General features: G+C 47.7%; 2 protein-coding genes and 1 long non-coding RNA gene across 6 annotated transcripts; 2 read left to right on the top strand and 1 right to left on the bottom strand.

The window, feature by feature from the left end:
* Positions 1–867: 867 nt before the first annotated feature.
* Il11ra (interleukin 11 receptor subunit alpha) lies at positions 868–10,036 on the top strand. 4 transcript variants are annotated; one of them, XM_047523881.1, is made up of 13 exons: positions 868–1,195; positions 4,082–4,181; positions 4,416–4,476; positions 5,463–5,662; positions 5,751–5,865; positions 6,022–6,054; positions 6,138–6,304; positions 6,900–7,063; positions 7,815–7,956; positions 8,322–8,441; positions 8,553–8,643; positions 8,841–8,975; positions 9,625–10,036. In XM_047523881.1, exons 1-12 carry the CDS (start codon positions 1,061–1,063, stop codon positions 8,935–8,937), a joined length of 1,425 nt encoding a protein of 474 aa, XP_047379837.1. In that variant the 5' UTR covers positions 868–1,060; the 3' UTR covers positions 8,938–8,975; positions 9,625–10,036. The 4 variants fall into 4 exon arrangements, with proteins under 4 accessions (XP_047379837.1, XP_047379836.1, XP_047379839.1 ...); XM_047523880.1 differs by having other exon boundaries at positions 881–1,195; positions 8,893–8,975; XM_047523883.1 differs by having other exon boundaries at positions 886–1,195; positions 5,463–5,596; positions 8,893–8,975.
* Position 10,037: 1 nt separating this feature from the next.
* Ccl27 (C-C motif chemokine ligand 27) lies at positions 10,038–11,494 on the bottom strand. The gene is made up of 3 exons (XM_047523887.1): positions 10,683–11,494; positions 10,405–10,540; positions 10,038–10,229 (listed from the first exon to the last, which is right to left on the bottom strand). The coding sequence occupies exons 1-3, from the start codon at positions 10,750–10,752 to the stop codon at positions 10,094–10,096; spliced, it is 342 nt and encodes a 113-aa protein (XP_047379843.1). The 5' UTR covers positions 10,753–11,494; the 3' UTR covers positions 10,038–10,093.
* Positions 11,495–14,254: 2,760 nt separating this feature from the next.
* LOC124964016 (uncharacterized) lies at positions 14,255–17,047 on the top strand. Its single transcript, XR_007104878.1, has 2 exons — positions 14,255–14,440; positions 15,236–17,047. It is a non-coding gene; the product is annotated as an uncharacterized LOC124964016 (long non-coding RNA).
* The last annotated feature ends 10,206 nt before the right edge of the window (positions 17,048–27,253 follow it).

The following is a 27,253-nucleotide window of genomic DNA, read 5'->3' as shown; positions in this document are numbered from 1 at the left end:
GGGAGCATGTAGGTGGCTTTGTGTCCTTGGCTTCTCTAGACTCACGTGCAGTATGGGCTGACTCAATACAGTTGCCTCTGTGCCCTGATCATTGCTCAGGGCAGAAAATAGTTCTGGCAGGGAAGGGGCAGCCAGAGTTAGGAGCTCAGGGCCTAGAAGGAGGGTGCAGTTCTCAGAATGACCCTGGGTCTACCCTCACTGTTCTGGATCTTTCCCTGTGCAACAGGGGAACCATAGGTGATACAGGAAACATGATGCCACCTGGTACCCTCCAAATTTTAAGGTGAATGTAATAACACAATTGGCTAGAATGCTTGATCTTCACTCTTTTCCCTGAGGATCATGAGTCTCTGGGTGGAGAAATCACACTAAGGCTGAACAGTGACTGGACCTGGCCCAGAAGACTATTGGCTGCCTGCCTTCCAGTCCAGGATCTTTTTTCTGAAATCTTGGAGGGGAAGTGCTTGGGACTTGGGAGCGTTACCCTGGTCTGGAAGGAGATCAGACAGACATAGTAGGCATCTCCCTTAAGCCTCCAGAGACTGGGGAGTAGATGAGAGCCCTAGGTGGGTGGCTGGTTTCTTAAGGCGTACCTAAAGACACACACACACACACACACACACATAACACACACACACACACGCACGCCTCTATTTTGGTTACATTTTGGAATCCTCTGGGGAATCTTAATACTGGCATCTAGGTCCAACCACCAGGATTCTTAACTGGTATGGGGTGGGGCTTGGCAGTTCTAAAACCACAGCACCACAAATCACTGCTCTAGACAGCTCTCCTTCCTATCTTATCTGGAGTTAGGGGCACCTTCAACTTCTCCAGTCACCTGCCCAGTGGCTCCTGAGGCCTGCTCTGGGTACAGCCAGAAATGTGAAGGGCCTGAGTACTTTCAGTTCTGCTGCCCCAGGGAGGAGAGGCATTTTAGTCAAGATCCCAGGAATTCAGCTTCTAAGTCTCGGTCATCGGCATCCTCCTCCATCCCGGGACGGGACAGGAAGTGTCCGGCCGAGGTGGGGGTGGAAGTGATTGGCAGTTGGAGGCTCCAATGGGCCGGGAGCCCCCCCTATTTCACCTCTCTTCTTCCATTGGCGCCTGGGTGGAGCCGCCCCCACTGCGGGGGCCCTGGGCGGGAGGGAGTAAAGGCCGGGGCAGAGGGCGCTGGCGGCGGCGGCCGCGGAAGGTGAGGCCTGGTGGGGTGGCGGGTGTAGACAATGAAGTCTTGCCAGGAGGGGCGGGGCAGGGTGGTGTGTGATCTAAAGTGCCTGGAGTGATCGACGGACTGTTAGTGTGTTTGTGTGACTGTGAAGTTACGTCTGTGTATGACGATGTCAGTGTGTGAAACTTCGCAACTAATTGACAATTGGTGCAACTGTCAGCCAATGTGACTGCGTTTGTCAGCGTGCATGTAGCTGAGTCTGCATGTGGTCGTGCAAGGGTGGGATTATGTGTGTATCTGTCAATGTGCAGTTTTAGGTGAGATGAACTGTGTGTTTGTGTGAGGGGGACAGTGACCACATCAGGGAATGTGTTTTGGGAAGGTCCCTGTGGGGTTTAAAACTGTCTGCCAATGTGAGAGTGGGTGGCTGAGTTTGTGTGTGCCAGTGTGTGACTAGAGGAGCAAGAGTGAGACTTGTGACTATGTGTGTGTCCTAAGGAAGACTCTGTGGGAGTATAGCTATATTGCATTTCCATAGCCAACAGGATTGACCTTTCAACTTACCCTGCAGTGTAGACAGACCCATTCCTAGCTTCCTCTGCTCAATTGTCCAGGGCGCTGGAGGAGTAACTCAGTGGTAGGGCATGTAGGCTAGAATAGGGGAAACTCTGGGTTCAATCCCCAACTGCCTTCCAACCAAAAGAAAGAGTTCTCATCACTGGTCTACTCCACCTTATTTTCTGTTTCCTTGTATTTCTTTTCCCTCTCCCTGTGACTGTCTTTCTGGAAATAATTATCTCTGTGTCTCTGCACTTTTGTTCCTCAGGTGTCTTGTATCTGCTTTTCTAGTTCTGCTGTCATGTGCTTTGTTTCTCCGTGTTTCTATGCCTGACTCATCTGTTCACCCTGCACTTTTGGTTACCTGGGGGACCTGTAACAGCGATGAGATGCTGATACTGTTGGTAAGAGCTCCAGAGAGAGATGGCTTAAACTACAAAGAATTGCACAGGGGCACAGTATGTGTATATGTATATAGGTATGTGTAAATATGTCTAAGTCTAAGTGAGGCTGTCTGAGTATATCAGTGTGACTGTTAGTGACTATATTTGAGTGTGAATCTGAGGTTAAGTGTGGCTCTTGTATATCTGGCACCAAGGGACCAAAGGCATTCCTGATGCTGGGGCCCAAAGGTTGAAGGGAGAGGTGACTGGGACCTCCAGGGGAGGAGGAACTGAACCCTTTGGCCTTTCCCTTATGTGCCCCAGCCTGGGGCCCCTCTTCCTCTGGAAACACAACCATCTATGCCCTAAGGAAACATTTTCTATGGAATGAAAAGGAGTGGGAGCATGAGCTTGTGTCTGTTTTTGTTTTGTTTTGTTTGTTTGTTTGATTGTGTCCACGTGTGTTCAAAGAAGTGTCTTTTTGTTAACTGTACCCAGCGATTCTACTCATGAATCTGGCTATGTGTGGCTGGGCGAAAACACTGGGATTTTCTCACTGACAGGGACATAAGCATAAGCAATTCTCCTCTACTTGCTGATCCTGGCTGCATCTGTGGCTTCCTTTCCAGCCTAGGGGGAGGCCTCTTCCCTTCCCAGGGCCTCGGATGGGAGGGGAGGAGGGAAGAGGAGAGAGGAAGGAGGAGGAAGGAGGGGGCCTGGCTAGGGGCGGCTGAGCTTGGGCCCAGAGGGGGGCGGGCAGGGAAAGAGAAGGAGGGGATGGTTCTGGGGTCCCAGAACTGAGTGGAGCAGGAGCCTGTGCTGTAGCTGATAAAAGGACGTCCTGGAGGCCATGGACAGTCAGCTACTGGGATCAGCAAGGTAGGGCAGAACTAAACAGGGTAAATGTGGCTGGTGTTGGGGAGGGGGGAGGGCTGAAGTGAACCCATTCTACTCTGAAGGGGTTTGTGTTCTTTCTCTTTTGGCACTCTTGCCCAGGGCTTTCTCCCTATCTGCCTTTTCCCCACTGTTTTCTCCTCCTGTTCATCTGCCAACTTAGAACCCTCTCTTGTAGCACCGGCTACCCTCTATATACACACAGTTAGCTCCTTCTTAGACTTTTTGAGTTACCACTATTCCCAGATCAGCCCTTGCCTTGTTGAGCCCCCATCACCTACTGGTCCTGATCATTGAGTGATCTCTTGGTGCCGAACCCCACTACCCTGCTGCCGGGCCCTGTCCCTGCAGGATCCCAACTCCCTCCCCTCTCCGCCACCCTGTCTCCATCTACATCTGCTGGCTCCTCGCCCGCCCCCAGCCTCTGGCAGCAGCCAGGGCATCTGGATCCGCTTAACTCTGCAGCCCTAGCCTGCACCCTAGGCCTATCCAGCCTCACAGGCTGGAAACCAATAAGATTTCAAGCCAGGCCCAACTGAGTGGCCCAAGTAGCCAGAGCAAGGAGCCAGGCCCAGGCTTACAGGGTGTTTTTAGACCCACCATCATAGCCCCCCACCCCAGGGTGATAAGGTTTGTCCCAGATTAGGCACAGGCAGGGATCAGCTATGGACAGGTGGGAGTGAATGCCAGAATTCCCAACAGCTGGATTGGAGGGGTTAATAGGAGTGGTTGAACCAGTGCCAGCCCTTGGTGCCAGGGGTGGGCGCCAAGGATAGTGTGTGTTGGGGGGTGGATGCTGGCTGGCACTGTCTGTTGCCTCCGGCTTTTGTTCTGGGCCCTAAGCCCAGTACTGAGATGGAGGGTGTGAGGGCATGTGTGTGTGAATACAGCACTGGCTATATGGTGGGAAAAGGGACCTCAGGTCAGGTTCCCCAATAATTTCTGATTGGCTTACTCTACTTTGTGCTTAGTTTTCCTCCTAGGAAACCCCAATTTTGAAGAGGAGAGGAAGAACCAGGTTTTAGCTTCCTGTCTTAGAGATGGGGTACCCCTGACCCTGCCTCTTTCTCCACAGATGAGCAGCAGCTGCTCAGGGCTGAGCAAAGTCCTGGTGGCTGTGGCTACAGCCCTGGTTTCTGCTTCCTCTCCCTGCCCCCAGGCCTGGGGACCCCCAGGTAAGAAGAATGCTGTTCTGTGACCCCCCCAACTCTGACTTGGGACTTGCTACTCTCACTGTGGCCCCTTCCCATGCCTAACTTATAACTCCCCCATCCCTGACAAGCAGGGTCATGACTGTACCCTGACCGCTGACTTCTGTCAGATTATATAAGATGTTTTGACCCTAAGCTCCTTATCCTGTCATTCTCACAAAGTGAGGAAAAGTCTCACCTCAGAAATGCCCTCCACAGGGGTCCAATATGGGCAGCCTGGCAGGTCCGTGATGCTGTGTTGCCCTGGAGTGAATGCTGGGTAAGTGTCCCCCCTACTCTCCACCCCACCTGGCCTATTGATCTGATACATTCATTTTTTTTTTTTTTTTTTTTTTTTTGGTGGTACTGGGGTTTGAATGTAGGTCCTTGTGCATAGTAGGCAAGCACTTTACCACTTAGCTACATCTTCATCCCTTTTTTCAAATTTTATTTTGAGACAAGGTTTCACTAAGTTGCTGAGGCTGGCCTTGAACTTACAATTCTCCTGTCTCAGTCTCCTGAGTGGCTGGGATTGCAGGCATGCACTTCCACACCCCGTTTATGGCCCTTTCTTGACCCTGCTCACTCCTCCTGTTTCCTCCCATCCTTGCCTGCTCTGACTATAATCCTCACCTCTCTGTTCTCACCCTCTGCTTACTCAAAAGAAAATTCAACCAATGTGTATTGAGCACTGCTAAGTGTCTGGTCTACAGTAGGCTCTGTGATATAGCAGTGTAGGAGCCAGGCAAGGAGCTTGCCCTTTGGATTTTTATATTCCTAGTGGGGAAGACAGAATAAGCAAATAGGAGTCTTTCCAGGTAGTAATACTTGCAGGACAGAAAATCTAAAGAGCTTCATTTAGAAGAGGATAACTGAGTGTTTACTTTTTATTGATAATAAGGGAAGGTCTTGCAGAGGAGGTGACATTGAAGCTAATTTCTGCCTCCAGGAAGGAGACAGCCTTGCACAGTTTAGGATAGAAGTATTACTGACAGAGGGAACAGCTGGTACAAAGGATATGGGACGGGTATGAGCTCCATACTTCTGAGGAATGTGAAGAGGAGCAATGTGACTGGAGTGCAGTGAGTGGAGGGGAGGGAGGTAAGAGCTGAAGGAAAAAAAGGCAAGGGCTGCATCACAAGGGGCTTGGTAAGTTAGTGAAGGGAATTTCGGTTTTATTGCAGGTGCAGTTAGAAGCCTGTAGAGAACAGTGGTATGGTCTAACTTATACTTTAAATCTTTGTCTTCCCCTCATTTCACCTTTAGGACCCCAGTGTCCTGGTTTCGGGACGGAGACTCCAAGCTGCTCCAGGGACCCGATTCTGGGCTGGGTCACCAACTGATCCTGGCAAAGGCAGACAGTACTGATGAGGGCACCTACATCTGTCAGACCCTGGATGGTGCACTTGCGGGCACAGTGATCCTGAAGCTGGGCTGTGAGTTAGGGAGGATGACAGTGATAAGATGTGGGGTTCTGACAGGGAATCAGGACCCGAGCAAGCTCTCTGGGATAGGGAGGACTGCTTAGTTTCCAGCTGTACCCTCTGTCTCTAGACCCCCCAGCCCGTCCTGTGGTCTCCTGCCAAGCAGCTGACTATGAGAACTTCTCCTGCATTTGGAGTCCCAGCCAGGTCAGCGGTTTACCCACCCGCTACCTCACCTCCTACAGGTGTGTGCATGATCAGTTAGTTGTGTGTGTGTATACATTTGGGTGTGCCAGCACAATTTGGGGATGGAAGGCAGAGAGGGAGGATTGACGAAAGCCTCAGAGAGGGCAGAGGGCCCTCTTTTCTTTCCTGACCTCAGGTGGCCCCCTCCCCACCAGGAAGAAGACGGTGCCAGGAACTGATGGCCAGAGGTAGGACCTGAGGAAGAGGCTGGAGCTCACTTGCGTCCCACAATAGGTATTTCCAAAGCTCAAGATTGTATTCTCCCTCCTAGAGTGAGTCCATCCACAGGGCCCTGGCCATGCCCACAGGACCCCCTAGGGGCTGCTCGATGTGTGGTCCATGGGGCAGAGTTCTGGAGCCAGTACCGGATTAATGTGACTGAGGTGAACCCACTGGGTGCCAGCACACGCTTGCTGGATGTGAGCTTGCAGAACATCTGTGAGTACCTACCTCTACACTTCTCTTCAGATCCCCATCAGGGATACCCCAAACAGACTCAGTTCCTCTATCCCCGGCTCCATTCCACATATGGATGGCCCCCTGGAGTCTAAAGGATCAGAGCCCAGAGGCTTGATTACTTCTGCATATACTCTCGAGGCTGCTGCTGCTATTCGTAGATCTTTCCTGCCTAGCCTCAGAGCTGACCACCTGCATCTGGGCCCTATGCTGAAACAACTGAATCTAATGTTCTCCTTACCCAAGGGAAGCCCCTGCTGGTCTCTCCTTTTGATCTGTTTGTGGAAGGTGGGTACTAAAACTCTGATTAGAATTTTAGCCTATTCATCTTCCTTGGATGGAGAGAATTACTTTTATTCACTCAACAAGCATTTCAAAATCCTGCCTCCAGATCTCAGCTTCTTTTTAATAAGGATGACAGACAGGGCCTGAGCCTCATGGATAATCAAGTTTAAGATTCCACCCTCCCCTCTTAGAAGCACCCAGCTTGGGTGCTGTTAATCACACATTTTGGGAAGTGATGGGAGAGGGATGGGTACCTGTTGCCTAACCTGACTTTGTGTCTCATCACCCTCAGTGCGCCCTGACCCTCCCCAGGGGTTGCGGGTGGAGTCAGTACCAGGTTACCCTAGACGCCTGCATGCCAGCTGGACATACCCCACTTCCTGGCCCCGCCAGCCCCATTTTCTGCTTAAGTTCCGGCTGCAGTACCGTCCAGCACAGCATCCAGCCTGGTCCACGGTGAGGCTTGAATCTGTCTGGCTTTGTGATACTGTGCATTCTTCATAGCTTCTGGGTCCTGACAGGTCCCTGAAGACCTGATGCCTCCCTGTACAGAGTGTTCCCTGTGGGCCAGGTGTTGCATTGGGTACTGGGGTTGCAGTTGAGATGACAGAGCCTTTGCCCTGCAGGGCTATACTTATGATGTAAACCTATCTATGGGAAGACAGGAGTGGTTTTTTAAAACTAACTTTTCTTGGAAGAGAAGTACCTTATACCCAGAGGCATATCCTCATACAAACACTTTTCTACCTATCCGAGAATAGTAGTGAATTCCCACCTCTGGAGATATCAGAGGTTGGCTGACATCAGGTCTGGGGAGCAGCAGGATTGGATCATAACCCATTTTTAATGCTGTCTGCCTGCTGATCACTGTGCTACATGTTTTACATACATTATTGCACTTAGGTATATTCATCCCCATTTCACAAATGAAGAAACTGAGGCCCGAAATTCACCTAGTAAGTGATTTAGCAGAGATGTGAACCCAGACAGAATGATACCACAGCCCCTCTAGGTAATCAGTACACAATACTGTCTTCCAAACATCAGGTCTAGGCTCTACCTCATCAGCCACCGTAGTGAGGCCTGGATCCCACACCAGGCTGACAGGGACAGGACTGGGAGAAAGGGGACCTCTTCTTAGACTGCAGCTAGATAAGCTGTGTGCTTACAACCTGGATAAAGCACTGAGGAACCATTTCCTCCCCAGGTGGAGCCAGCTGGCTTGGAAGAGGTGATCACTGATGCTGTGGCTGGGCTGCCTCATGCGGTACGTGTCAGTGCCCGGGACTTTTTGGATGCCGGTACCTGGAGCGCCTGGAGCCCTGAGGCCTGGGGGACTCCCAGCACTGGTAAGAGACCAAGTTAAAAAAAAAAAAATAGCAGAGAACCCACCCCAAGCATTTATCAGCTGGATTGATTTACTGAAGGCAGCCCAGTGGCATATCCCCCACCCATGCAGGCACTGAGATTTTTTTATCCCAGGTCTCAGCCCCTGTGGCCTGAAGCTCTGCCTTAGTTTAAACCCTGCCCCGGCCTCCATCTCAGTAGTTGCAGGCTCTGCTTTTACAAACCAAGTGCTCCAAAGCTGGCCATGCCCTTTCAGGCTGTTTCCTAAGTGCAACCTAAGTGGTGCCCCTAAGTATAATCCAAGGCCTGGCTCCTGACCCCACTGTGGACATTTGTGGACCCTTCTCAGGTCTCATTTTCCCTCAAGGGCCCCTGCCAAATGAGATGCCTGCTGAGAGCCAGCCACAAGTGCAGGTGGAGACAGTAGCTCATGTGGACAGCCTTGCTCTTCCAAGGCCCTCTCTGCAGCCAGACCCATGGCCACTTGGTGAGTTTGGGCAGATGGGCAAAGGTTGTAGAGGACAGAAAGTTCTGAGAAAAGGGGGCACTGAGCTTGGTTGGGTTCACTCTCACAGTGCCATGTGGTCTTCCCCTTCAGATCACAGGGACCCTCTGGAGCAGGTGGCCGTGTCTTTAGGAATCTTTTCTTTCCTGGGACTGGCGGCTGGGGCCCTGGCACTGGGTTTGTGGTAAGTGACTATCAGTAACTGTCAGTCTCAATCCCCACAGATGATCTGATGCCCAGAGACCATATCCATTCCCAACTTCATGACTTCCCACTTAATCTGATTTTGGAACTACCTCTCCCCACCCTGACCTCCCACACCCCACTTCATGATTCTCACTGATTCCTCTCCTGACCCTTTTTTAACAAACCCTTTTGGAGGAGACTGAGATGCCCCACAATGTCAGGGAGACAGCTGCCTTTTTGTGCCCAGGTTGAGGCTGAGACGGGGTGGGAAGGATGGACCCCAAAAGCCTGAGTTCTTGGCCCCAATGATTCCAGTGGACAAACTTCCAGGTGAGTAGAATCTCCAAATGGTTTGGACTTGGCAATGTATCCCCCATTTTGAGTGTCTGGCTTAAGAGCCAGATGTCATAGTAATTTTAAGGGTGTCAAAAATCTGAGTTGGATCTCCTCATTCTTATGTTATCTAGGCTGGGGCTGGCCTTTTCAAGTCCCTTGTCTCAGAAGGGGGTCTGCTCCCTCTCTCTCAGGGTACAGGGGATTCTAGATGGTCTCCCCTTCTCATTTTCTGTGTTAATACCCTGAGTCTAATGACTCAGAGCTGGATAGCCATCCTTTTCCTTTTTTTTTTTAATATTTTTTTTTAGTTGTTGATGAACCTTTATTTTATTTATTTATTTACATGTGGTGCTGAGAATCAAACCCAGTGCCTCACACATGCTAGGCGAGTGCTCTATCACTGAGCCACAATCCCAGCCCCATCCTTTTTCTTGGGATGTCTTAGATCATCGTTTGCTTCCTTCGCTCATTCTCGAGGTGCCTGGACTTAAAGCTATGTCTACTTTCTTATCTTTAGGGTGTTGGGGCTCTCTGAGTTGGGGCTGACTGCTGAGCTCAGAACTGGGCCCCACTCATCCTCAGGATATCTAGACTAAGACCCAGTTCTGCTCCCTCTCTCCTGATTTGCCTCCTGCTCTTCTAGGTGCTCCAAACCTGTAGAGGACCCAGAAGAACTTCAGATTTCACCTACAAGTCTGCCTTGCTGGTCTGGATGAAAGGACAGATAGAACCAAGCAGGGCAGTAGATCCCTTTGGACAGGGTTATCAGCTGGAAGTTCTGCTGGAACCCATTTCTTTGAGATAGTTTATTCCAAACTTGCCAGCTGAAAGGTGTCAGAACCTCTGACTTCATCCCAGAGCTGAAGGTCCACCTGAGGAATGTGCATGTCTGTGTCCATATGTGACCATATGTATGTGAGGTAGGGAGAATGTGTTCTCTGCATGTATGTATGTATGTATGTGCCTGAAGAACGTGTGTAGGTCCTTGCCTCTTGGCCTTGCCCCTTGCAGGGTCTATGAAGATGCAAAATAAAGAGAACGAGGAAGTTGTCATACGTCACACTCAGAGATTACTGTCTAATCTTGCTTTATTATTTTGGCTGTTGGGGACTTCAGCCCATTTTCCCTTGCAGCCCCGGATTCAGGTTGGGCAGAGTCCCCTGGAGCCTTTTCCCTTGGTGCTCAAACCACCGAGCCAGGCTGCGGTTCTGGGGATGGATGCAGACACTGCGTCGAGCCAGATGAAGCCTGGGAAGGGAAAGATCCAAAGCTATGCCCATAGCTTGGGGATGAGTTTAGGGTCCGGGACTTAGAGGCAAGAGTCAGATATGAAAACTCAAGTTGGTTAACAGAATTAGCAGTTGGAGATGGGGTTGGGACTGAGGTTAGAGACAGGGGTATCAAGGATGGGGTCAGAACTCACACAAAAGCCTGGAGATGACAGTCCCCATCAGCCTCCTGCAGTTCCACCCGAATGACCTTCCTCAGTAGCTTGCTTGAGAGTGGCTGTCTGTAGAGCTGAGTACAGCAGGTAGTAGTGCTGGGTGGCAGTAGCAATGCTATGGGACAACGGGTCCATGTGTTTAGAATGGTTCAGACCCAGAACTGCTCCATCAGACAGTTGAAGGATGGGCTTCCTGGGCCCCTTTCCCTCCAGCCCCTTTCCCTAGATTCCCCAGAATTCTATCCCGAGGTACTTACCTGCCCCAGGGTCTGGTCTCAGGAGTGACAATAGCAGCAGGAGGCTGCTGGTGGGCAAGAGCCCCTTCATGCTGTTCAGCCTAGATACTTCCCTCTCTCTCCTCCTCCTCTCCTACCTTTTATCTGAGTGTATTTTACCTGGGGCTCCAGGTGAGTCAGAGACAGGTGGAGATGCAGTGCTTATCTTGTGACACCCCTGAGCCTTAAATTTTGGCCTGCAGCCATAGACCCCTTCTCTTCTGACTGCCATTCCCTGTGGGCTCCTAAGTCCTGATCAGAGAAGTAGTGAGAGGGATAGTACATGATGTGGGGGCTGACATATAATGACTAATGATTGCTAAGGACACATAGCAGCATGGAATGTGAGACATTCATACTCATATATCCATAGCCACATTCACGGTCACACCTTGGTCACTCAGATAACCTCACAAAGTCACACCCACGACTGGACAGTCATAGACAAAATCATATAGCCCCAGTTAAACCCAAAGTCCCACTCCTACATGGATGTGTTTCTACAATCATCCAGTCACACTCACAATCATACTGGCACACACACATTCCAATGGGGGCATTGTGGGTGTGGTGGGAGCCCAGGGCAGGCCAGCACTAACTTGTCTTCATCTTTGCCTCCCCACTTCTTGTTCTGGCATGTCTGTCTTATCAGAAGAAACTGATGGGAATGTATTGGGAGAAATCCTAGTTCTTGGCCCTGCAAGTTTACACACTTGAGACATTCATTGCTGCCAGCCAAGAAGTAGGATTTCTTCCAGCAGGAATGGGTCCCTAAAGCAGGCCCTTCCGGCTGAGGGAGGGGTCTTGGCTGGGACCAGACACATTCAGAGAAACTGGGAGAAGGCCCTTTTGGTAGTTTTGATAGTACCCTGGGGATGCTGAGTAGGGGTTGCTTTCCCCAGGAAGATGAGACAAGGAGGAAAGGTAAGGTGACGATGAGGGGAGATAAAAGCTCTTTGGTGCCAGGTTGCTGATGTCAAAACAGTAAAAGACCCAAGAAATCTTACCTTCCTGATTTTGCCTAGTTCTGTTCCAGGAATGTCAGCTTGGCAGTAGGGGCCTGGACTTCCAGACTCAGCCCCTGGCTTATTGGGAGACATCAGACTTAAAACCAAAATTATGTCTCTTTTGTTCTACTTGAATTCCAGCCTCTTTCCACTGTGGACCTAGAGGAACATTACCCCTCACCACCTGGTTCAGTAATACACACTTTTCTAACCCCTACACCCTCTGCATCCTATCTTCTCGCTGTAGTCCCTACTGTATTTCCTTCCTGTCCTTCTCTCCTAATCCCATACCCAGGCGTCCCTCTTTTCCCCCTCCCCAAAGCAACACTCCTACCCTTCCTGATCCAGTTCTTTCCAGAGTACTGGAAACTACCCAGGACAGGGCAGGAGTTGGGGCTAGTGGCCCAGGTCTTCAAAGAATGTCCCACTCCTGATCATGGGATTTCAATCCTCAAGTCCTGTACCGTATTTGAAACATAAATTGAGTCATAACCCATTAACCCAGCCCGATGTCACAGGGTGCTTTCTAGTCTTCTGTTTTGGGGACAGTCAAACTCTTAAGGGGTAGGCTTTCTCTTGGGATACAAGTCACACCTTCTCTGAGCAGTCTTTCTGCTATAGGACTGCTTCAACAGTCAGGAAGGACTTCAGCTCCCAGAGTAGGGACTAGTCCCCCTCCAGGCTGAAAAACTGAGGTGTGAAGGTCCCTCCCTGGAGTTTTTCTCAGGGATCTTCAGGTCTTCTGACAGCATCCTGGTGAGGTGTAGGCCCAGGGCTAGACAGAATATTCCACATTTGAAAGGGTCTCTGATGTACACATTGAGAAGAAATGGCTTTAAGAGCTTGGTTGCTTTCTTCAAAGTGATAACCTAGAAGTCACTCATCTTGAATCTTTGGTACCAGAGACTTTAGGATACCAGAGACCTTACTCTCTTACTCCCAGTCTCGATTTGTGCCCCAAAGCTTGGGTGTAGCCACTGAGGAAATTCTGAGGAACTTCCCCAAGATCCCCATCATCTTGTCTTAGACCCTCTTCATCAGATGGTTGCCTGTCATACACTGTGATTTCCAGGGAACTCTGGAAGGCAGAAAACAAATTCTAGGACACCCATTTCTCCCCTTTGGTTTTTCCAAAGATCAGGCCAAGTCTGCTGTTGCAGGGACTGCCCAGGCTGAAAGTCATTGGCCCCAGCTAGAAACTGGGCTATCTCTATAACTTAATACCCTGGTGTCCTTTCTGGTGCTGAGGTCAGTCCCTAATAAAAGCAGGCTCACATAGCAGTCCCTACACTTTGGGAGTAGTCTCACCACTTTGGGAATTAGTGGGTCCCAGGCTGGTTTGGGCAACAGGATTAAATGGGATGGCAGGGAGCAGTGGCCCCTGGACTTTACTAGGAAGTAGCAAGAACTGCTAGATGGATTGATGCTAAGAATCTCTAAAATTGGGATCGGACTGGAGGAGCCAGGTTGGGGTACTAACTGTAGGAAAGGCCACCAACCCACATCACTCTCTTGAGGCAGGTTACGGAAGAATCAACTTCTGTAAAGAGGCAGCTTCTAGGAATCTATCCCTCCTCTCAATGGCAGCCTACTCCCTACAACCCTGGCTTAAAGCGTTTTAGATCCACTCTTAGGAAGAAAAATTCTTCGGACACAAAGCAAAATCCTGACTAGGAGGAAGGTGGTAACTGAGAGTTGGGGTTGTAGGAACATCAGCGTGGGGATGAGGTGTACAGGAAGATCAGGTCAGGATTATTTACTTCTCTCCATATGGACTACTCACAGGGATGGGAGGATTTTTTGGTAGGGGCAGAGGGAGGGAGGCAGTCACTGATAGTAACAGGAAGCCTAACTTGATGAGGAGGCCCTTGGATACCGGGCTGTGATATGGAAAGGCACCCCACTAGGAGGGAGGTTCTGTTGGTAAGTAAATAGGTGTGGAGTAGGGTTCCCAGTCCGGAGGGTGGCAGCGAATGGAGGCAGCGACGGCAGAGTCAGGAAGGCAGTATGGTGGTCTTCGCTTTAAATTTTTAATGCACCGGCTGTCTGGGCAGCCGTGGCAGGGGTGCGGCAGAGGAGGCCACGACCTGAGCGATGGGGAGTAGGGCCCAGGCCGCTCGACAGACAGCTCATCAGGCCCCGCAGAGGCTCCAGCTTCTGCTCCCGGGGGTGCGCAGAGCTGCAGAGCAACCCGACACTGGCATGAGGCTAGGCGGGGGCGCCCAGATTCCCCCCGATCTGTCCTCCGAGACTGAGCCTCGTCCATGCCCCCGACGGGCCCTCGGGATCGCAGCCCCCTCACCTCCGCTCCCTGCGCCACATTCGCAGCCAGGGGAAAAAGTAGAAACAGCCCCAGTAGATCCTGCAGAAAGAAGGCAGAGCCGGGCCGGGCCGGGCGGGGAGGGGCTGACCCCACGGACTCCGCCCCCGGGCGCCTCGATCTCGGGGAAGGCTCCGCCCCACAAAGGCGGTTCCATTCGTGGCCCACGCCCCGTACGGCCCCGCCCCCCCAGAACGCGCACCCTCCCCCACCCGGAGCCGCCTGATTCCTCCTCCGCAGAACCCCGCCTCCACTCACTCCTCCTCCGCCTCCAGCGCCACCTCGTATCTCCTCAATCCCGACATGTCCTGGGTTCCGAGCGTCTCCTGGGGAGAGGCATGATTGGATCAAGTATTCCCCAGTCCCAGGTACCCTTCTCCGTCATTCTCGGGACGAATCTGACCAGGTCGCAGGTAATCTGAGATTGGTGCCCCGGAAGACAATTGCCACATCGGGACAGGGTGGGATTGAAGATTTGGGAGACACTAGAAGTTAAGGCTTTAAGAGGACGATTATCTCGGGGGCCTAGGGCACGTAGAGGGGCAAGGCGAGGGGCTTGGCGATCATGGGGATGGGAGATTTGGGGCCTTGGGTGAGGGTTTCTAGGGGCTAGGGTCACCTGGAGGGGGGCTGAGGGGTCGGCGCAGCCTAACTCCCACCCTCCCTGGCTCCACCCCGGAAACGGACCGTTACCTTTACGTCACAGGGATGCCTTCCCCTGCTAGGGGTGGGGCTTGCCTATCACCCGGAAGGGGCGGAGCCAGAACGTCTCTTAGAGAAGGCCGAATCAATGTGTTACATTCCGAGGTGGAGTTAGGGTCTGTTACTAAAGAGGAGGAATTGGGGTTTTATAAATGCGGGGCACAGGACACACTTAGATGAATGGCGTCAGATTTTGGAACTACAGCATCAGGCAGCAATAGCAGCAATGAAAGAGCTTTGGAACTCTATTCAACACTGTTTTCCTAGTCCCCACTGCCCCTTCCTGGCTTTTGCCATGTTAGTTGCCTTTCTTGCCTACCCTGCTTGGATGATCCTGGGCTGAGAAGGAATGGGTTCTCTACATAACTCACTGTAGAGCAGGCTGGAAATACTTGTTATCAGAGTGACCTTGGCCAAGTCACTTAATGGCCAGACAGTTGTTCCTCTTCCTCTCTTGAGCTGAGACTGATCTTGTGCTTTTTCTTTTTTTCTTTTCCTTTTTACAGACATTCAATCAACAGCTATGTACTGAGTGTCTACTCCATGCCAGGCACTGTGATGAACATAGGGATATAGTATTAAAGAATTACAGGCAGTCTCCACCCTCGAAGAACCATCATCTGGGGTACAGCTGGGATAGTCAAAAGAAGCTGGGATAGATCATTATAATAAATGGAACAGACTGGCTGGGGAAGGTAGAGAGTGCTTCACCAGAGCCAAGAAGGGCAATTAACCCATTGTAGGGGTTTGGAAATAGCTGCCTCAGATCTCTGACATTCCAACCAAGTTCCACTACTCACCCAGTTTGTCTGGGAGAGGCAGAAGAGAATCTTGTGGCTGAACTGATTGTATGGGAGAGAATGACTCAAAATAAGCAAGATGAAAGTTTGCTCAGCTGAAATGGGAAGAATGGATGCACTACCTGATCATCCATTAACCCCTTTTCTCTCTCATATGTCCGTCTTCCCAAGCCTGTGCTACATACAGACAACACAGACGAGTGATTGTTAGGTGGCTTTATTGGAAGCACTGCAGTCTGGACCTGAAGAGGCTGTGATCTTGCCACACTCACCCTTTTGCTCACACTCACATTGATACTCCTGCCCTGGTTGAGTCTGGTCTGGTGCAGAGCAGCCTGGTCTTCCCTTCTGGTCCTTGGTTCTCCAGGCCAAGGAGATTCCCTTCACTCAGGCACATGGCTTCATCTGGTGTTGTCATGGTTTAACCACTGTGGAGCTTGACTCTTCAGGAGAAAGGAGAGGCACAGTCCTGGGATGGGTAGAATCTTCAATAGGGCCTTAGAAGTTGGAGGCAGGTCCAACGAGGACAGGTTTTGCCTTTGCAAAGGACTTCTTCAGTATTTGGATGATGTGACACACCCTGGGCCAACCTGGGTTGCCTAGAGCTGATGGACTCTCAGTTTGGTGAATCTGGAGTCAGAGGTCAGAGAGAATGGAGTCCTGGAATCCAGCTTCCTAGAAGGCTGTAGTGTGAGGGGCAAAGATGGGCATTTATCCCTGGTTCATGAGAATGCTAAACCTTTGGTACATATGGTCCCTGACTCATGATGATTTGACTTAAGAATTTTTAACTTTATAATGGTGCAAAAGGTATATGCATTCAGTGGAATGCATACTTCAAATTTTGAAGTTTGATCTTTTCCTATCCCAGTGATAACGTGACACAGTACTCTTTTTGGGGTGCTGGACAGTGGCAATAAGCCCCAACTCCCAGGTGGTCATGTGATCATGAAGATACATAACTAATACTCTGCAGTGTACTGTATAAACTGATACTTAGCAGGTTGGGCAAATTAAATGCATTTTTGATGTAGGATATGTTCAACTTATGATAGGTTTTTAGGGACATAACCCCAATGGAAGTTTAGGAGCATTTAGGAGCATATGTAAAAAAAGTGTCTTAGATATTCATGAGCCCTTTGGATGATTTTATGCTGAAAGATGAGATGACTCAGAATGGGGACTCATCACCATAAAGACCAATCATATGGTTAGAGGGTTGGAACTTTAAGTCAGCCAGACCCTAGAGAAGGAGAGAGAGGCTGGAGATTGAGTTCAGTATGTGGGCAACAGTTCAACCAAGGCTATGTAATGCTATCTCAATAAAAACTGACCACCAAAGCTCACAGAATTTCCTGGTTGGTAAACATATTGATGTGTCAGGAGGGCAATGTATATCCTATGTCCCCAGTGAAAGCATGAAAGCCCTGCATTTGGCATTCTCCCAGACTTTATCCCGTGTGTCTCTTCATTTGGACGTTACTGACTTACACCTTTTATAAACAATTGTAAACATGGCACTTGAATTCTGTGAGTCATTTTACTTTTTTTTTTTTTGTTATAGGGGATTGAACACATTAGTGCTCAACCACTGAGTTACATCACCAGCCCTGTTTATTTTTTATTTCTTTTTTTGAGATAAAGTCTCACTAAGTTGTTTAGGGTTTCCCTAATTTGCTGAGGCTGGCCTCAAACTTGTGATCAACCTGCCTTAGCCTTCTGAGTTGCTGGGATTACCGTGCCCAGCTGGAGAGGCACTCTCCTAAACCTGTGGGGTTTGATGCAATCTGTGGATGGTTAGGGTCAATCAAATGCACTACATGAGCTCATAGTGTAACACCTTGCTGGATATGCTCCTCCACAGTTTCTTTGCAGAAGATTTCCCTCCCCCACCCCAAATACTGGGATTTGAACCCAAGGCCTTGCATGCTGAGCTACATACCATTTCTTTTTAATTTTGAGACTTAAGTTGCTGAGGCTGGCCTTGAATTTGTGATCCTCCTACCTGTCTCCTGAATATCTGGGATTACAGGCATTTGCCACTATGCTAACCCTTTCTTCCCTTTTATAACTTCTCAGTAGCCTCCCTGCACCCATTTGTCACTCTGCTTTCAGCTCTGACAATCTTAGCAGTCAGCACTTTGGACATGGTGTGTGTGTGGGGTTTCATTGTTGTCCTAAGAAGATTGGCGAAGTTACCCTCTTGAAGGTACTGAACTATATTTCAAGGCTGGAAGTCAGGATTTGGTTCAGGAGTAGAGATTTAGTCCTAAGACAAGGGAAGTAGTAGAAGTGGAAAAGATAAGATCCATCCAATCTCCCAGATTTCCTGAGCACAGTCACAGGAGCAGGATAAGGCTGGAGAAAATCCTCACTCAGATTCTCCAGCTCTGCCTAAGCCTGTCACAGTGCCTACACACTGATTATCTGAGATCCACTCCACTCTTGGACAAGCAAAGCTAAAGGAAGGCTCTTTGGAAGCAGATCCAGCTCTCATGTTTTCTGACTTCTAGGATTTCTCCCTCCTGGCCCAGCCAGAAGTGTCCCTCTTTCCTATTGACCCATTTTTCTGTGCCCCATAGCTGTCAGAGGAATATCTAGAGGGGAATCCGGCTCCAAACATCTGCTTCTACCATGTCTCACTGCCCTGGGAATTGATATGAATTTTTTTTTTTTTTTCTTTTTGGCAGTGAGGAGAATTGAACCCAGGGTCTCACACGTGCTAGGCAAGTGCTGTGCCACTGAGCTAAGCCCCAACTCTGCTGAGAGGGATTTCTGAGGAGGAAGAACTGTGAAGTGGATGTGCTCTGCATTGGTAACCAATGTCTATCAGTCCTGTGAGACAACACACTTATACATAACAAGTTACATGAAGCAGATTTATTACAGATAGGCAAGGGACCACAGAAACAGATTTGTTGTGAGCCAGGCCTCCAAGGTTCAGGAAAGATTTGTGCTTTCTACTTTTGCTGCAGCTGAGGGACCTCAAAACCAGCCCACCCTGGATTTTATACCCCTGGGGCAATTGCTAGGCTATAGCTTTGAAGGACATCCTGTTTCTGAAGGAGACTGGAACAGAGCCTGGACTGTTCTAACTCCCCCTTATCTCAAGACATTGCATTCCCAGCACATTCTACAGTTATCCTTGAGAATTACAAGTGAGAAAACCGAGAGAACTATGTCAGTCCAAGGCCACTTGGAGAATTTTACCACTGAGCTACACCCCCAATCCCAGACCACTTTTCTACTCCTTGTTATGTTCTTTTAGGGAATTCCTCTCCCATTTCATGTGGACTTGGTAGGGCTATTAACCACAGTGCTTTGGTTTGAGGACCCCATTCCCTGGACACTGTGATAGACTAAGATCTAATTGTGTATTTTAAGTATACAGTTAACCAGAACTTCTTGTAAGATTTGAAATTTGGAAAGGAGAAGATGGAGGGCCTCTGCTTTAGATCAATCATTATAAAAATTTAGACAAGAGTCACACTTCTTGCTACTAGATCTATGACAGGCCCCAACACAAAAATAATTAGAGAATAGGTAACGTAAGAGATGGAGATAACAACATTTGAACCCCTGGATCCAAACAGAGCTGAAGATTAAATATCCTTAACAGTTCTGGTTATGTGACATGACAAACAATATTTTGCTTAAACTTTTGCAAACAAAAGAGCCCTCAATAATATTTATTGCATTGTTCTTATTTTACAGATGAGGAACCAGAGACCCAGAAAGATTTAATTTCCCAAAGTTTCTCAGTTTATAAATGGCAGAACATTAATATTTGGAACAGTTCTCTGCTGTATTACCTATATGTGTTTGTCTATCTGTCCATCTATCCACCCACCCACACATCCATCCATCCATCCCATTTATTTATGTACCTGATCATCTTTCAGTGGTAAGACACTGAAGCCAATAAGCTTCCTCTCACTTGCCAACTCCTAATTTGTTTATTTATTTTATTTATTTATTTTTTGGGTGCTGGGGATCGAACCCAGGACCTTGTGCTTACAAGGCAAGTACTCTACCGACTGAGCTATCTCCCCAGCCCCCCTAATTTGAAATTGGGTCTTGATCAGGGATTGACAGACTTTTTCTCTAAAGATCCAGCAAGTAAATGTTTCAGGTTTTATGGGCAATATGGTCTCTGTGGTACTTGCACAGGTTTACCATTGTAGCTCAAAAGCGGCCATAGATAATGTGTAAATGAATAGGCACAAATGTGTTCTAGTGAAGCTATTTACAAAAAGAGGTGGAAGGCTGGCTTTGGCTCATGGCCATAGTTTGCCAATTCCTGGTCTGGATCAATGGGAGGGATGTGTCTTTTTTTTTTTTTTTTTTTTTTTTTTTTTTGGGAATATGAGTAGGGAATGGGAACACATAAAAACCTTGCATTTGTCATTACTCATATATTAGAAAAAACAGGATTTTTATACTCTTCTGTTTTAATCTGGTTCTGGGACTTTGGACAGATGAGGAAACAGGTGTCAGTTTCCTCATCTGTAAAATGTACCCTATGAGGTAGTACCTGTACCTGACATACATGGGCACTCAGTAAAGGGTAGTCCCATTCCCTCCTCTCATTCACCACCTTCCATGTATTACCAGCAGCAGCAGACCTCTTTTCGAGGTTCTTAGAATGCAGTGAGGACAGAACTCAGTTTGACTTTCTGAGTTCAAGAATCCAATTTCTAAGAACAAGCGTCCATATAAGTTATATAAATTAAGCTCCTGGGAACTTTTTATTTTGTTTTTTAAGTTTTTTTTTAATTTATAAGTGGACACAATGCCTTTATTTTTATGTGGTGCTGAGGATTGAACCCAGGGCCTCATGCATGCTAGATGAGTGCTCTACCACTGAACCACAACCCCAGCCCCTCCTGGAAACTTTTTAAATAGCCCCTCCCAGAAACTTTTTAAATAGTCCTACCCCAACGCTTACCTGCACTGTTCCAAACTTAAAACCACTCCAGTGCCTAACAAATCAAAGGGTTCTCCAGTCATTGGACCCCAATAGACATAGAAGCAATTTAGTCACCCTCTTTTATTAAGTCTACCCTTTCCCCCAAGTGACTTTTCAACCTATTTCTTCCAAAAATACCTCTTAAGGAAAAGGGGTTGTCCTTGTGCCCATGACTGTGTGTACAATTGTATATGTCTGTGCCTTGGGTCTGTGTTGTGATTATATGCTTAAATGTTTGTGGTGTGTTCTTGATGTATGTGAATGATTAACTATAATTGATTGTGTACCTGTGTATGTGTGTGGAACATGTGGGTGAGGGTGTTGGCACTTGTGGATTTGTGTGTGGGTTTGTTTCTCAGCTGCCTTTTCAGTTCATCCCTTTGTGGTGCTCAACTGCACCAGGACCTGCAGGGGGCATCCAATGCCTAGGGAAAATAGGACATGGGGCTCCAGGCAAGGGACCTCAAACTCGTGGGGCCTGCAGAGGGCGTCTAGGTATGGACAATGGGATATGTAGCTGTTAGCCTGAGGAAGTGGGGCTCTGGGCTCTGGGCTCTGGAACAGGCTGGGATATCTTGTTCCAGAAAGGGGCTGGAAGTGAACAAGAAACAAAATGACTCAGCTTCTGAAAGTCCCTGATCCTGGGAAGGGGTTTGTTTCACTTCCTATCCTTCTCCAAATCTTCTGTACATGTTCAGGGGGTCTCAGCCTAGCCAAAAGGGCAGAGCTTGCCCTGCAGTCTGAGTGTGGGTGGAACATTGCACAGAACTTCCGGAGGTGAGGTGATGGGACTTTAGGATGGGGGAAGGGAATCTTGAGCAATAGCACACCCTTCCCTACCTCCTATCCTCTGGAAGTTTGAGCCAATGCCACTGCCAGGGTTTCTTGAATATCTCTCTCCTTCCTGCCCCATACTGAGGATTTGAGGATTTAACCCAGTGGTACCTAACCATTGAGCTACCTCCCCAGCTCTTTTTATATTTTATTTGAAATAGGGTCTCATGAAGTTGCTGAGGCTGGCCTCGAACTTGTGATCCTCCTGCCTCAGCCTCCTGAATCACTGGGATTACAGATGGGCCCCACCCCACCCCACCACACCCAGCTGACTACTTTTCTCATTCCCTGTAATTTGGGCTACTCTAAGCTCCAGCTTTTGAAGCTCAGGAATCTAGGATCCCTGAACACAAAGTCAAAGTTGACCTGTGTTCCTGGAGATGGAGAGTTCTGGTAGTGGTGGAGGGCAGAGGGAGGCAGGGAGTTACATGATGAAGGAAGCTCTGCAGAACCTTGAGGATGGGTAGACATTTAGAGATAATGAACAGCAGGCACAAGGCTCAGAGGAGGGACATAGCGGGTTGTGGTTAGTCCTGATATAGGTGAGGTGGAGAGAAGGGTTAGTAGTGAGGTTAGTAGAGAGGTTTTGTGGGGGAGGTGATTGTTTCAGGTCAGCTCTACCTTTAGAAAGATTCCTGAGGATAGAGCCATGGGGATGGCCAGTCCAACTCCAATTCTCAGTCCTGAAAAGGCACATACAGATTGACTAAACCTCCCTAGATACAGGGTGAGTCCCCAGCCTATTGGGATTTTATGTGAGAAGGGGGTTCAGTGCTGCAATTGCTCTGAGGAGAGTGAAGTCAGGGCTGGGCTGTGACAGTGGCGCTGAGGAAGCCACATAGGCACCAGAGATATTAAAGAGGTAGGAAGCCCATGAGTTGGTAGCCAACTGGAGTGAGGGGAGCAGTTGGAGAAGCAGATGGAGGAACCAGAGATGAGGTACAGATCCACTTCTGGGTTCCAAACTGCAGAGCCAAATGCCTATTTGGGATTTCCTGTTGGATCGCTCAGACGCCTAATTTCAAATTCAAACTCTAGATTTCCAACACCTCCCTCCCAGCTTGTCTCCTTCCCCAACTGCCTGTCTTTAAGAATGTTACCACCATTCCTCCAGTTGCTCGGGTCTGAAGCCTGGTGCCATCCTTGGTTTTTCCCCTTATGCCTGAAATAAAATCTATCAACTGAGTCTGTTGTTCTATTTCATAAGTATGTCTAGAATCCCTGTTCAACTGCTACCACCTGGGCTAGGCCTATGTCAACTCTTTCCTAAACATTGGAAGGGTGACCCTGACTTCCCTTCTCTTTTCTCTACAATCCATTTTCCAGCCTGCCAAGAGGATCTTTTTAATTGTAAATGCTCCTTGGCTGAAATTTTTCATAGCACTTTGAACAAAATCTTCACCCTTTCCTGTGACTGCAAAGACTCAAATCATATGACTCATGCCTCCCTGTCCTCACCTTATACCTCCCGTTCCTTGTCCACTGTGCTCCAGTTACTGGCCTTTTCTTCTTTCATGACTGATGTCATCTCCTTTAGGCATTAGCTTAAATACCATCTCCTCAAAGAAGTCATTCCCCTGAATTGTTTTCTCTGATAAGCGGATGCTGATCCATAGTCAGGGTGGGTAGGGAAGAATGAGGAACTTTGGATTGTATGGAGGGGTGTGAGGGGAGGAGTGGGGCTGGTGGGGATGGGAAGGATGGTAGATAGAGACAGATATTTTTACCCTATATACATGTATAAATTTTTTTTAAAATCACTGTCAAAAAAAGTTAATGAAAAAAATAAAAGTTTAAAAGAAAGAGAGACATTTCCTAAGCATTCTGTTTTAAGGATATCAGTGCCATCTCCTGTTTTTATCTTTCTTAACCTTTTTTATTATATTTTGCATACACAGAATTTGAGATTGTCTTAGTTCTATGTTGTTGCTCAATACTATTATTTCAGACTGACCAGCATTTGTACAAGCTTCTCACACAGAAACCAAATAGAACAGTTACTCACTTTCTCAGCCTCTCTTTTATTTAGGGAGGTCCAGCCAATCTGGATGCATCTTCTCAGAACTGTGAATTGGAGCTGGAGATGCAAAAGAGCAGGGACCATGGGGAATCTGTTTTGATGGTGACAGCAGCCTCCTATTCCAAGCATGACTGCTCTTGAGTTATAGTCATCTTTCCCTCAGTCCATACTGGTGGTCTCAGGGAGAGTTCCCTATGACCACCAACTCAAGTCAACTTTTGAACCAAGTTTATATGTTTTTTTCCAGGTTTTTAAAATAACTTATTTTTTAAAAGTTAACATGTTCATTACAGGAAATAGAAAAACACAAGCAAAGAATAAAACCATCCAGTAACAAGCAACTTAGTTGGGCATGTCCTTCTAGAACATACATGGTTTTGCACAATTATCTGGAACTAGCTTGGAGTGGGTCACAATAGCATTAATACTCCATTCAGAGTGATTTTTTTTTTTTTTTTTTTTGCTACTGGGGATTAAACCTAGGGGTGCTTCACCACTGAGCTACATCCCCAGCCCTTTTTATCTTTTATTTTGAGACAGGGTCTTGCTAAGATGTTGAGGGTCTTCTTAGTTGCTGAGGCTAGATTTGAACTTGCAATCCTGCCTCAGCCTCCTAGGTTGCTGGGATTACATGTGTGTGCCACCACACCTGGATCAGGGTAATATTGAAGGAGGTGGAGAAGAAAATTTTTTCTGCTAAGCAGAATATCTTATTGTCCTTTTTTTTTCTCCCCTGAAAGGTCACAGTGGTTCCTTGAGTTGGAAAATGAGACCACCTGAGGCTACAGTTATGAACATCTGCTTGTGTTTCTTGGGCCACAGAGTGAATAGGACCTTATCATGTTATCAGGGATTGATTTTGACTATCAAGTGGAAACACGGATGCAGCTACATGATGGGGTCATGAAGAGGAGTAAAGGGGTGATTCCTGGGACACCTCCTGATGATGTCATGTCTAGTAGTCAAAGACCACTATAATCTTAATCAGACCAGACCACCAGGGACTGGTATCCCTGGAGTGTGAAGGTTTGGCTATCAAATATCAATTAGCTGAAGTAAAGAGAAGTAAAAAGATCCTGGACAATAGAGGAAGTTGGTCATACAATTCCAAGGTTCCTGCCTCATGGTGTGTAGTCTTTCTGTAATCTCCTCACTTGGAGGGAATCCCTTTGACTCCTTGACTTGTGAATATTATGGGATATAGTTTGAGTGATTAGGTTTTCATATTTGGCAAAAATGAAGGAATTTTGCAGATAAAATAAGTCCCTAATCAGTTAACTTCAGTTTAGTTGAAAGGGAGATTATCCTTGGTGGGTCTTGCCTAATCAAGAAAATACTTTTAAAAAGAATATAGAGGTAGGAGACAAGAAGTGATAGCAGATGTTATTGTGTTGGCCTTGAAGAAGCAAAATGCCATGAGTGAAGAGGGCTATGTGACAGAGAATAGCAGGCAGTTCTGGGAACCAAGGACCTCAGTCCTACAACCACAGATGTCAACAATCACTGGGTTTGAAAGAAGACTGAGCCTCAAATGAGATTGCAACCCTGCTGACACCTTGAGGTGAGCCTGGTGAGACCCTGAGCAGTAGAACCAGGCAGCCTGCACCCCGACTTCTGACCCAGAGAGACTGAAAGAGAATAAATTTGAATCGTTTTAAACCACTAGATTTGTGATTTGTTAGGCAGCAGTAGAAAAGCAACACACTTGCTTAGCTAGCAAATGCCAGGTAAGGCCCAGGACAAATTTCAGTGCTAAGCACTGTAAGATTTTACCCATATTTTCTTTCTTGTTGTGAAATGAGTTGTGTGTGTGTGTGTGTGTGTGTGTGTGTGTGTGCTCTGACTTCCCTTTTCTTTCACTCTCATTTGTTTCATTCTTGAATGTAGGTTGTTGTGGTGGTATTACTACCTCCATCAAGATTCCGATTTACTTCTCCCCCCTTGGGAGTTTGCCCCCCATGAAGTTAGGCATGGCTGTGTGATCCACTTTGGCTAAAGAAATGTGAGTGGAAATGGCGTTTGTCACTTATGGATAAAACATTCAAGCAAGCGTTCCCCTTGCTGTCCTCCCTGACTGGGACGATCATGGAAGCATATGTTGAGGAGAAGGAACATGCCAAAAGATCAAAGCAGCTTGGAATGTTGAGCCACCACATGGAATACAACTGTGTTAGAGACTCGACTGGACCCACAACAGACTTGGTATGCATGGGGAATAGAATTTTGTTGTGTTAAGCTACTTACCATTTGGGTGTCACTTGTTATCACAGCATAACCTAGCTTCTCCTGACCAATCAGGTGTGTGGGTGGTGATTATCTTGTGTTGCAGAATAGAGATGCAAGACTACAACAAAACTAAAAGAGAGTGAATGTCACTCTGTGATCTTGGGGAATTAGAGTTAGGTGTTGCTTTGGACTAAATTGTGTTTACCCCAAATTTATATGATGAAGCCCTAACCCTCAATGTGACTAAATCTAGAGTCCTTAAGGAGGTAATTATGGTTAAAGGAAGTCATAAGGCTGGGACTCTAATCCAATAGGAGTGTGGTCCTATAAGAAAAGGTAGTTCTTTCTGTTGCACAGTGAGAAGGTAGTTAGCTGGTTGCAAGAGAATCCTCACCAGAAACTGACCATGCTGGCACCTTGATCTTGAACTTCCTGTGTCTAGAACTATGATAAAATAAATTTCTGTTCTTTGATCTATCCATAAAATACAGTATTTTATTATGGTGGCCTGAGCTGACTAAGAGACATGGTAATTGCTAAGGCTCTGAGTTGTCTCACTTGGGAGAGGAGTGAGATTTTCTGGTTTTATAGGCAAAGGTGAGTATGTTAGGTGATACTGTTAAATTTTTAAGTCTAGGGTTTGAGAAGAAGAATGTATATTGGTGTTGGGCAGTCATAGGGTGGACTCTAGAGATACTTTTTTTCCTTCACTGTGCTCTAACTTAACCCCTTTCTGTGTTTGAGAGATTTCCTATTATATTAGTCTTGATTACTGGTTGAGTTTGTTTGCATCATAGAATCCCCAAAGGTCACATACTAATCTCCCCAGCCCTCTTTGCAGCTAGGACTCAGACACATGAACTAGGCTTTGCTAATCATAAGTTCCTTTCAAAGACTGTGAGTAGGAAGCTAGCAGTGATGTCAATGGGATGTCAGAGAACCCATTTTGGTGGTAGTAGGAGTAATAGCTGAACTGATGTCCATTTTACAGGGGTAGCTACAGCTGTGATTCCAGAAGTGGCATCTGGCAGGCTTACCGCCTAATATTTGTGGGGTTTGGGGCAACAGTACAAATGGAAGCCTGCCATCTAAATATTTACTTATTTACTTACTTGCTTCTTTGGTGAAAACTAAGCATACACTCTACCACTGAGCTACACTCCCAGCCCCTTGATCTAAATATTTAACAGTTATAAATCAAGCTAATAACTTATTACATTAAAAATATATATGACTTCCTGTTTTGAAAAATACATTTCAAATTCTTGGACATGATGAAAAGAGGTGGTCTCCTAGTCCATTTTTCTGTTGGTAATAACATGGTACCACACACTTTCTAATTATGAAGAAAAGAGGTTTATTTTGGCTCATAGTTCTGGTCTAAGGCCGAGGGGCCACATCTGGCAATGGTCTTCTTACTGCCAGAATCCTGAGCTACTGCAGAGCATCACATGACAAGAGATAGGGAATATGTGTCCCTTCTGGTCTCACTTCCTCCTCCTCATCTTCCTCCTTCCATTCCTCCTTCCCCTCCTCCTCTCACTTTTCTTCCTTCTTTTTCTTCTCTTTCTCCTCCTTCACCACTGAGCCACATAACCGGCCCCCCAATTTTTTTTTTTTTAAATTTGAGATAGGGTCATTCACTTGCCTTCTGCTGGACAGGCTCCCCTTCAGG

The sequence above is a fragment of the Sciurus carolinensis genome, chromosome 14, assembly GCF_902686445.1.
Source record: "Sciurus carolinensis chromosome 14, mSciCar1.2, whole genome shotgun sequence".
Taxonomy (NCBI): Eukaryota; Metazoa; Chordata; class Mammalia; order Rodentia; family Sciuridae; genus Sciurus; species Sciurus carolinensis.
This window is presented reverse-complemented; position numbering and strand designations above follow the sequence as displayed.